General features: G+C 41.0%; 1 protein-coding gene across 1 annotated transcript in view; it reads left to right on the forward strand.

The window, feature by feature from the left end:
- The window catches only part of MDFIC2 (MyoD family inhibitor domain containing 2), a 45472-nt gene extending 37184 nt beyond the window's left edge, over positions 1 to 8288 (forward strand). Inside the window, exons 4-5 of the mRNA XM_054838594.1 lie at positions 3356 to 3577; positions 8018 to 8288. Of these exons, the coding sequence (XP_054694569.1) occupies positions 3356 to 3577; positions 8018 to 8277 (482 nt within the window). The 3' untranslated portion in view covers positions 8278 to 8288. The remainder of the gene's footprint in view (positions 1 to 3355; positions 3578 to 8017) is intronic.
- The last annotated feature ends 3414 nt before the right edge of the window (positions 8289 to 11702 follow it).

Genomic DNA, 11702 nt, shown 5'->3' on the forward strand with positions numbered 1-11702 from the left:
GACCCACGGCTGAACTGAAGGTAATTGCATAAAAATGAAATGGGGACCTATAATTGTACACTGCGTTAGCCTCTATCGCACTGTTTTCTGGAAGCAAGGATCTCGCTTGTCATAGCAAGTTGCTTGTTACGGTGATTGCATGAAGACTTGATCTAGCTGTGCAAGACAAGTATAACATTACTTAAAGGGAGCTTTTCAAACTAAGAGTCTGACACTAAAATGTACTGTATTTTCAAAGATGTAGTATGCTTTAACAAACAGAAGAGTCCTTGAATGACAGCTTTTGTTACCCTTTTGTTTGATGGTGCTGTATTGAAAAAATTCAGGTTATGTCTATGCCTTTCTATTTCTGGTTTTGATTTCTCTTCAACAGCACTTCAAGAATAAAAATTGACTCGAAGCATGAATAGTAGAAGTCGATGGATACAGTAAATGTTAGTCTGGCATTTACTGATTACTTCCGTCTCATTTTTTTTCAGTTTCGTTTGTTGAATGCTTAAAGGCATTTGTGGGCCATTGTATTGTTGCAGAAATGGGGAACTCAACAGATATATTGCAATTTAAAATATATCTGGTTTAGACTTTTGGGCCAATTTTGAAAGTGGAAAATGATAGAAATTGCCATTCTTGCCTAGACCTTTCAGTCTGGTCTGTGCATATTCAACTGCTCAGCCTGCGTGTAGCTCTCAGCCTGGACAAACAAGATCCATTTGTGAGATCTGCACTTGAATAACAGGTGGGGCATGTGTCTTTTGGACTCACAAATCAATTATTATCCAATAAATCCAATGCATAAGCGGGACACTGCTTCCTCCAGAGCTCTGCTACTTCAATTAGCACAACTTTTCCTGGAGACAGAATGTTATTGAATGAAAGTGCAGGAAAAATTGTGGTATGTCGTTGATTTATAAACATAGGAAAACAGTGGTTACGGTACATGTAAGTATATCCAAAATGCATGAATTTTCACATTTTGGACCCAAGAGGCTGGCCAAGAAGTCAGAGAGGGGGAAAAAAAGAAGCTATAGTTACTTACTCTGAGGGGAAAACCATCAACAAATTATCACAGATGGGCAAAATCAGAGTTGCTTTACCCAGGATGCTGGTTTCTTACGACCAAGTGTCCAAGCTGCAGGCGAGCACTGCTGTGCTTTGCACTGCTGGTTCACACCTGGACGAGCCACCACCTCTCCTGCCCTTCCCAAGTCTCATCTGTGGCTTTCCTTCCTCGTAATGCTCACAAAACCTGACAGTTAAAGGTTTCTGAGACTCCTCTCTGTGCCACTGCTGTCTTACTGTCTCCTCCTTTCTACTTCTGTCTATCCCACTGGTCGCTCCCTGCCTGAAGCCGACTTGTAAACTCTCCAGAACAGGGAAAATCCACATTTCCATCACAGTAGACTTTGTCATTATTACAAGTTCAAAATTAAGCCAAAACATCTGCCAACACACCTTTTTAAAGCAGTGATTTAAAGTTAAAATGAAAATGATAGCTTAGCATTTCTTCTTATCCTCTCCCAGGGTCTTACTCTGCTAACCTCTACCCAGCTTCTATGTATTTCAACACATGAAGATGATCTAAAACACCATGAAATCTGACTATGAGTAAAAATTGAAATTAATTGCTCACTCATTCTGCAAGTAAACAGAATCATAGAAATCATAGAAATGTTAACCTTGGAAGGGCCTTCTAAAAGTCACCTCATCTGGCCTTTGCCTCAAACCAGGGCAGGAAGAGCAGGTTGCTGAGTTCTGTGCCCAGCTAAGCTCTCCCCACTTCCCCAGCCTCGCTGGGGGATGCCCAGTGATTTACACCTCCTGTGATGAAGAATTTGTCCTGTATGCAATTCCAATTGCCCTTGCTGCAGCTTGTGACAGTGGCTTCTTGTCCTTTCACCTCTGTGCACTGCTGGGAGGAGTTGGGGGTCTGGCTTCTCCATTACCCTGGTTGTGAAATGGAAAACAGCATCTAGCACTGGTCTTTGCCTTCTCTTCTCCAGGCCAGGCGAGCCTAGCTCCCTCGGCCTCTCCTCATACATCATATGGAGGGGTGCTCCAGACCCCTCACCACCTTGGTGGCCTTCACTGGACTTGCTGCAGATACCAGTGAGATCTCATATCCTTGCTTTCCCCCGCTTCTAACCTGATGGTCCCAGTGTTTTTTCACCTACCTTGCAATCCACCCATCCCATCCACTTTTCCTCCTTTTGGCTGCAAGGATACAATGGAACACAACTGCAGTCTCATCAAGGTTTCACTCTCCATCAATCTTTTCTTGATTTTTCTTTAATATATGTCAGGGGTCAAAGGTACCTGAAAAACAAGAGATTTCCAGGGTCTCTCTTCTGGCTCCTTGCAGCAGAGCGCAGAGTAACTGCTTTAGAGCACTTACTGTTCCTCTCAGAAAGTAATGTTTGCAAAACTGAGGTGTTTGTAAAGATTGATTTTCTGTATATAGCTCAAGAGCAAGCATATCACAAGATTTAAGTAAGATAAAAAGTGAGGCTGTGCTTGATGTGAGGTGCAGGAGTTAATCAGCTGTAGATAAGAATTGATGAGGTTTTATCATCCCAGCTATAGAGAGAATGACTGTGTTTCTTGGCCTCTTGATCACTTCAGAGAGTAAGTGAAACTATATATCAACCCATGTTTATCTGTGCCTGAGAAGTTCTTCAAGAATAAATTGAGCTCAGAATTCTTCTTAACCTTTCCCCTAGTTGGGGCTTAAAATTAAGCTCTCCCTCTGGTTTTTGAGCTGCCTCTCTGGCACGCTGACAGCATGTGAAGTATCCCATCTTCAAGTTGACTTCCTGGCCAACAACATAAGTGTGGATGAAGTTCTGAAATAATGAATCTGGATGTTAATCAGAGACCATCTGGCTTTCTTTGCTACAAGATTATGACCCATGGTGAGCTGGCACATCTGCATCTAGGTACCACCTACACACACAGAGTTGGCTGTAAATTTAGGGAAATAGAGCTGCTGTTGAAAATAACAAGGTAATTGTTTTGTTTTCTTTTATATCACAAATTGAAGTTATAATATCACACTTGAAATAGATGTTGACTGAGGCAATAGTTCCCTTCTCTCTCCTAACCTGATCCCACGCAGTGGAAGTGAATTATTACTTAGCCTCTAAGTCCACTGGGTTTAAGAGAAAACCTTACAACCCAAGTTCACAAATACTTATACTATGAATAAACTTTACTTGTGTAAAGAGTCTGAAATCATTAGGTAAGTAGGGTTAGGCCTTGGAAGTAAACAACTGTAGGCTTGGAAATTCTGCAGATGTTATTCTTTCAGATCTTTGTTTTAGTATTGCAAACAAGTCTTTTTTTTTCCTAATCCCACCAGATAACCAGCTTACAAATGAAAAACATACAGATGAAAAGCCTGTGAAAGGTATTGTTATGAGTTCTGTCGCAGAATTCAGCATCACAGACACTTCATCAAAGGGTACCAAAAATGAGAAGAAATTGTCAGATGCGAGCACATCATCCATTGCTTCCCTGGAGAAATGCAGAGAATTCACTTACATTGAAGATGACGCATCAGTACATCAGACAGACAGTGACGGTATGTTTTATAAAACAGATTACATTTAAGCTGATTTCTAAATAATGCCCATTGCAAAAGCACTATGTGCATCTAACTTGAAACGAATGCTTACATGCTGAACAGGAGATTCAAGAACACAGCCAAAAGCAGCATTAAGTTGCCCTGCAGACATTTTTGTGATAGTTTAGAATCTGTAGAAGATGATCTTAAATTGTCAGTGATATTAAAGTCATAGAAGATGAGCTTAGAGCCTATTGTGCAACAGAGCATTTGTACTTTTGTAGTGAGCATTTGCACAGAGGTACTAATGTCGGCGTCAGATAAACAGAGTATCTCACACGGACCCACCTCTCCCCAGTAGCAGAGGCTCTTGCTTTTGCCATTGCTTCTGCAGCAGCTGCTGTGGTTGCTGAATAGATGCTGTGCTTCGTGGTCTGCACATTACTTCTATGGTCTTGTATGTGCAGTTGTCATGTGGGACCGTTACATCCAACTCTGCCGTGCTGCTGACCCACCACCGAACCCTCCCTCTGCTGCCCACAGGGGTGAGGATGAGGAGCAGTCTTCATAATCTGCCCCGCTTCCACGGAAAACTGTCTGTGATGATTGGGCCAGGTGGATGCACGTGGATGGGATTTTGGTTAGTTCAGTATGCTCTGCATTTTGAAAAAGCATATTTGAAAACAAAGTGCTATGAAAGGTAGTTATGAACCAAAATTGCAGCAGAAGCCAAATAGTTCAAGTGCATTTTTGCAAATGAACACTGCTAAAGCATGACTTGCTCTGGGGCTAATAATCAGAGCTGTCTTACCCTTTCAGAAAAGAAGCTGATCCTTTTTATTGTGTAAAAGCGCAACTTAAAGAGCTGGATACCTGCATTATTTTTCGTAAGAGTTTCCGAGGCAATAGCATAACCAAGAGCTAAGGAATAGAAAGGGTGGTGAACACTCATTACAGACCAAGAGGCATGACTTCTGCTAATCTAAATAATATAACACCCCTGATGTTAGTGGAATTATGCTGAGAACCAGCTATTCCTGGTTATTCCGGTGGATGAGAAAAAAGTGGTTTTGAAGTTTCTTATGTGTGCCTTTTGCAATAATGGATTAGTGTGTTATATCCAATGGAGTTGGGATCTATCGCGTACGTCATTCAACAATCCCTGAATTAAGAACTTCTAAACACAGATCGACACAATAAACTACCATGCTCTCCAGGAACCATCTCCATTGTATCACTGATCCTGTCATAAAAAGGATGTTCCTGATATATATTAGAATGCATTTAATTTCAATGAAAGATCTGAAATATTTATTTCATTTAGGGGACTCATCCTCTAGTCCAGACACTCATTATTTTCTGAGTTTGCTGACTATCCGATCAGGACCCTCAACCATTACTGGCACACAGGTGTGTACCATGTGATGCAAACAACAGATTTCATCCTCCTTAAAAAAGCTAAAAGTGAAGGAAATTAACAAAAAAAACCCCAACCAATCTGTGCTCAATTAATAATGTTAAGGGCTGGATGGAAGCCAAGAAAACCAAAGGAAGCCAGATTTGTGGATGTCACTGCATACTCTGCTCACTCTACTCTGACAAGTTACTGCTTATTCCACACATACGAGGCCAAATCCTGTTCAGTGGTGCATGGAGCACCTCTGAAAGCAGAGCGATAGCTGAGGAAACCGGTGATTATTTTGTTCCCTGCGCTCAGAGAGGAGCAGATCCAAAGATCATACGTCTCACCAAAGGCGACCATCGTGGCCTCAGCGAGAGTTGGACCAGGCTCGTTCAGAGCATCATCTGCATGAGCAGAGGGTGAGCTGACAGCCACCTAACAAGAGCAGGAAAATTTAGAGACGAGGCAGGCTAGCAAAATTATTAGAAGTTCTTTTGTGGTAATTAATCTACTAATGTAAAGAATGAGAGCTGAGGTCGTTCTCACTGAGATAAATGAAGTAATGCCGTATCACAAACAGCAGGGAAAACAGAAAACAGGAGATTGCATCTTCTCTTATGCAGTTTGTGGCTAATTTATTTTCAAATATATAAATGAATGCATAGGAATGGATGTTTAATTGCTAATATCTATTATTTATATACATTACCCCACTTAAAACAGGACAAAAAAGCCTCACACATGCAGATTTTTCGAAATGTGTTACATCCATTATCACAGTTCATGGTGTGTGCTCTGATGGGAATTTAAAAGCATCTTTACTGCACATCACAGACTCTGTGCTGAAACATTACTTTATTATTAAAATCTTGTGCTTTTTGTGTGCTCTCTTTCCTGGATGAAGCCCTAAGAATCATATCTATTCTCTCAAGATTACGTAAGCACCATTATGGTTAACATATTCAGGAAAAAAACCTGTTATTAGAAAACAGATCTTTGGAGGGAAAAAACCCCTGAAAGATCCTTAATTGATATATAATTTTGAATTTCATCTCTCACATCTATGTATATGAAGGAAATTTCATAAACGTAAGATATCTAAAAAGAATAGTCTTAATTACACCATGGACTACTGGATAAAATGATTACATTTTCTACACTGTAAATTTCATACAATTAAATGCAGCGGTGTCACCTTATAAAATGTTTCAATTTTATAATTATTTCAGTTCATTTAGTTAGAAAAAAAATATAAGCATGAATTTACTAAGTATCACCAAAATCCAGTCATTCTTATTCTACAGAACTGACTTAGAAGTTAGTTGTGCTTGTCTGAACTTAAATAGATCTTGACATATTTAAATAAGTATTAAAATTGATAACATTGGTGATGATATGCTACTTAGAAAGAAGATCAATCACATGCTATTTATTCTTGCTACCTGCTTTAACTGCTTTTTTTTTTTAAATAAAGACGCTGGAATGCTTTTTTTTATTTTGTTTTTCATCAAGAAAGCTTTCTTAAAAAGAAGAAGAGAAAAAAAAAAAAAGAGCATAATTCTGGAAACTTCCTGGCAGTGAACTTTATGTTACGTGAGAGAGAAAATGCCACAACAGAACCAATGCAGTTGAATGAGTTCACAGTTAGTCATCCTAGGGCAAGAAATGTGGTTATAACCATATGCTTTCCTGAAAGAACCAATGAAAAGGCATTCATATTGTTGAAGGCATTTTTCCTTTCCAAAAACAAGGAGGGGAAAAAAAAAAATTGAAAGGTCTGGGTCTTTGCGCTCCAACTGGATTCACACAGTCAGAATCTCACACCTGCTCCGAGCCCTGCTGCACCCGGAGGCAGCTCCCCAGATGCCGTAGTTTGAACGGTGGGGAGTTAATTAGTTGATTTTTGAGGGGAACAAATATAACACACAGTTTTTAGCACCGTGGCCAAGTTTTCAGGAATATTCACTGGCTCCAGATACACATCCTAGCTGATACTATTTTCCAAACTTTTGTTTCCTTTCAAAAATTAACAAGTCTGTGAATGAAAAGGTGAGAAACCCGTTTTGGTGGGGAAGTGGAAGGACCCTGGGCTGAGAACCGATCAGCGTGCTGCCCTCTGTAATTGTTGTTCCCCACACTTGCTTTTTCTCCCTGTCTTTGGTCAGGCAATCTAGGTGTCCTTAAACATTTTTACTGAAACAGAATACTTTTAGAAATAAAACTATAAGCAGATGATGAATCTGTACTCTAGTTTTCCCTCATGGGTATGGATTTGGTCTTGTTCATAAGATCATCTCAGGACATTATCCAGATGCCGTATTGGATTAACGAGCCAGGGATGCCCTATCCCACGCCTCCAGGCTGACCACGTACAAAACCAAGAACTAGACCTGGAGAGTCTGAGGGGCTGATCCACTCCCCACAGAAGCTTGGTGTGCTTGTGCACTGACTCCCAGCAAGGACTGAGTCAGACGGTAACAGAGCAACAGCCCACAAAAGAATTGTTTAAATAAGAAGGCAAAAATGGCCCTGAAAGTTTTTTTGAGGTTTCTTTGGTTGATTTTTTTCCCCACCTTCCTAGAAATAGCAGGAGCAGCCTGATGATTTTTATCTTTAATTACAAATTCTTGTGAAAAAGAAAATAAACTCCAATGTTGTGAGTGTTGGTCAGGTAGCACACGTGGCATCATAAAGCAGCAGCACTTCCAAACCCCTGCAATACTGCAAACCCCTCAGCAGAGCATCCCTGCTACCTGAGGTTCACGCCTTTGCTGAAGTTTGTAGCCCAGACACTTTAAGAGCACTTGCTCCTCTGAACTGCACTGCCACAAAATATTTTAATTCAAATTATTTTCATGCTGCTGTTGTTTTCCCAGAACAAACAACGTAGAAAATAAATCCTTTCATTTGACTTTATGGAAGCAGTTATCATCAATGTATTTTTAGCCTACCCTGCGTGCTGTCTCGCATCTCATTTCTGTGTAGTCACACTAGCCTAAACCTGGTAACCAAGCACACCCTTTTTCTTATGTCTCGCTGCTTTTCCTTTCTCTTAGATGAATGTGCAACACTTATCCTGGCCTGCTTGTTCTGCCAATTTTGGGACTTTCTTATAATGCTGCCTGATACCTGTGAACATTGGCTGACAGATACCTGTTGTCCATCCAATAGATACTACCAGACCTCCAACGAAGACCATGCCAACAACGACTGCAACTGTGACTGCGACATTGATTGCAGCCTTTTCGAGTCCTGCCACGAGACTGGGGAATGTCTGGAACTTGCCATGGAGATTTCCGAAGTCTGCTATCGCTAACAGGAAAATAATTGACAAAATTCCTCAAAACTGCTTGAAAGTGAACTGACAAGTTCATTTTTGTTTGGTTTTTTTTAAAGATGACAATAATGACCAGAGTGTTTGCCAGCCAGGACTATGCACCATGCTGCTCCCACGCTGGAGGTCTGTATACCTGTACCATTCTGGTTGCATGATTTCACAAACTGCTGAAACCAATAAAGGGCAAAAAAAAGTCTTCTCCTTTGCCATAGATGAAAACAGAATTCCTAAGTGCCAAGTGTGCTCGATGCTTTACCCACTGTCAATCCGATGCTTTTATAAACCTCGATTTGCTTTAAACATGGATTTCCCCCATTCATGAACGCAGGACAAATTAGGACAGTATTTTAGGACTGATATATATTAGTTCATCTTCCTAATGGATCCATACATAAACATGTATTACACATTGTTGGTTATTATTAATAATGTATGATATAGCATCATTTTATAATTAAAAATTTATTTATTCAATCTCTTAAAACACACTTATATGCTCAGTTTAGGTAGAAAAGAAAATTAAATGAATTAGAAACCATGCTAGTGGTAATTACAGCAAATGTCTCTAAAAATCTCCAGTGAATTTTGTAGAGGAAGCATTTTAACAGGGTAGCGCAGTTCGACAGTGTATTAATGTGCGTGCCTATGGTTATGTAATAACAGGTTATGCCTATTGTTCATTAGTTATAGGAAAGGGCTCCTTAAGTGTAATTAGCCTAAATGGGAATTGACTGCACACTTCCAGAGGAGAATTACCCTGTGGATAGCCAGTAACTCCTTCGCCTGATTTTCATTTGTAAGATTTCTGCAAGCAGCAGAACATTGCCACCTATTCTAGTGGAAACAGGCATCTCCACCTGTGCACAAAAGATTACAAAATGACAGTATCTATCCTAGCTGTGCTTTCAAACTCCCTCTATCTCTTTTCTGATGGCAGGTCTGATTAATAAAAAGGAAATACATATTGCACATTACACATATGACAACAAAAGCATGTAAATTCAGCTGCCTGAGGGTGCAGAACGCACGTATTAAGCACAGAGGAAAATACAGAGTTGCTTGCTCACATTAGATATTTATAGACTAACACCAAAGGCAGTGTTTGCTTTGTATAAGCACTAAAACTTCTCCCCAAACCCCCACTGATCTCAGTGCAGAAGTGCCTGGGGAATCCCAAACAAGAGTCCTGGACAAGATGCCAGGATACTTAGCATTGCTGAAATCATTGCAGCCACTTGTTTAATAATCTGAGTTTCAAATCTGTACTCCTGACACACAAATATTTAATGGAAACAAAAATTAGTGTGAGTTTCCTCCCTTCCCCCCCCCCCCCGCCCCCCTTCTGGAAAAATTCATGTTTTCAAAAAATCAGAAGATAAGAAGTAGGTAGAACTGCTAACAATCTTTGTACAGGTATCTTATAAAGCTTAGTGACCTAAGGACAACAAACCTTACAAGTGCAGCGAGCAGCCCAGTGTGCCTTGTTTGTGTGCTCCTTCCAGGACATCAGTGGGAAGTAAGAGCGGTTTGTGTATTTTAATTGCAATGTCACATTGTGAGCTGTAGCCACCTAAAGGAACCAAGTCACCGTCAGTGCCACGTATCGGGCCAAGAGGCTCGGATCATTCCATTTTTCCACCACAGGTTGTCCTTGACAAAGTGGCAAGTGGACTTGTATGAATAAAGACACTGACCCAAAGCATTTAAGAGTCAAACTAGGAGAAAACTTGCCCCACATACCATTTCTTAGAGAAGTACTGATAGAGATGCATGTTGGCAGTCCTTGCTCTTGATGCTGCTGTCCAAAAGGGAAGATTTCATGTGCAATGGCTGGAAGGAGCCCAGGAGAGGAACCCAGAGGGTGGCGTAACCCAAATTGCTGCCACTGAGGGACCTGGAGATGGGGAACTTGTCTTGCAAGCCAGGATGTCTTGTTCCAGCTCTGAGCCTGCAAGGTGACACACATTGACCATGCTGGGATCATCCATGGCAGGTGAGGTCTCCACGCATCAGCTGTGGAATTGAATTAAGGACTACTGGCACAATATTTTTTTTTTTCAACTTTTTTCCTAGGAATCATTATTCAAAAGAGCTTTTTTTCATGCTGCAATCCATAGGTTGCCAAACTGAGGTCATGTCTGCTACAGGGCATGGGTAAGGTCAAAGGCAGACTTACAATGGTCATGGCCATAGCCATGGCTAGACAGGATGTCCCAACTATATGAATTATGAATTGAATCACACTGTGGGGTATATTGAGAGCTGCTGTTGTGGTGAATGGTGGTGTTTTAAATAACGCAGCAATATCGCCTTGTCTGAAGCGTACAATGACACATTGCCCGGTTTCCTGTTTTAGGAAGCAGATTTTTAGAGGCCTTCTGTATAAGCAATGAAACCTTGAAAAACCTGTTATTTCATACCACGTAGTAGAAGCAGCAGCTTGTGATGGCTTTGTTTTCTGCCATATAATTGCTAATTGCAACATTGTATTTTCATGACACACAGGAACCTTTTAATACCTTGACACCAGAGAAAGTCAGACTTTTCCATTAAGTATTTCAGAAACTGGGCTTCCTCTTCGGAGAGCCATCCTATTCCCACACTAAACTGACTTCCAAGGCCAGAGAAATACCCATTTATCAGATTTGAACATGGGTAGACATTCCAGTGAAATAGAAATATTTGGAACAATTCAAGGCGCTCTCTGTATTTTTTATTTACTGGGAAGGAAGCTCTGAGAGCTTGAGTAGGAGGCGTTTGGGTGGATGGCTGTTCTGAACATGTTGGACTCAGCTGTGCTCCCGGGGAGATGTCAGCTCCACAGCGTGTGAAACCAGCTCCTCAGAACAACAAATAGAAGTTACCATTTTGCAAACGGGAACATCGCTCCGACACGACGCCTCTCCTCAGCACCATAAATGCGCTGACAGATTGGTTGGGGGAAGAGAGAGACAGAGATAATAACGAAAAGCTATACTGCTACCTTCTACAGGAAGGGACCACGGGATGTTCTCTGAGGATCTCCTCTTGGAAGTGACCCAGCAGTCTCATCCTTAAGAAGAAAATGTCTTTTCACCTCCTTTCACTGTGTTCTCAGGACACAATACAGATTAGGACACAAACTCTTTACAGCAGAAGTTGTCATTTGCTAAATATCGTACTGCACCCTGCACACAGAGGACTGAACGTGAAAGGCCTCAGCGTGCTTCCGAAAGGTTAAAGACCAGTTATCTCACAGGAAATGAAATTCTACAACTGAACATGAGCTCTTCCATAACGTTGTTCTGGTGCCTTACTCTCCATGCACACTATGAGTCCCTTTAGATACGGGCTAACAACAATTAGCCCATGTACACCCCCAAATATGGAGCATATTATCTTATCTCCTTTGACTTTCCTCTGCT

Source organism: Grus americana, chromosome 11 (assembly GCF_028858705.1).
Source record: "Grus americana isolate bGruAme1 chromosome 11, bGruAme1.mat, whole genome shotgun sequence".
Taxonomy (NCBI): domain Eukaryota; kingdom Metazoa; phylum Chordata; class Aves; order Gruiformes; family Gruidae; genus Grus; species Grus americana.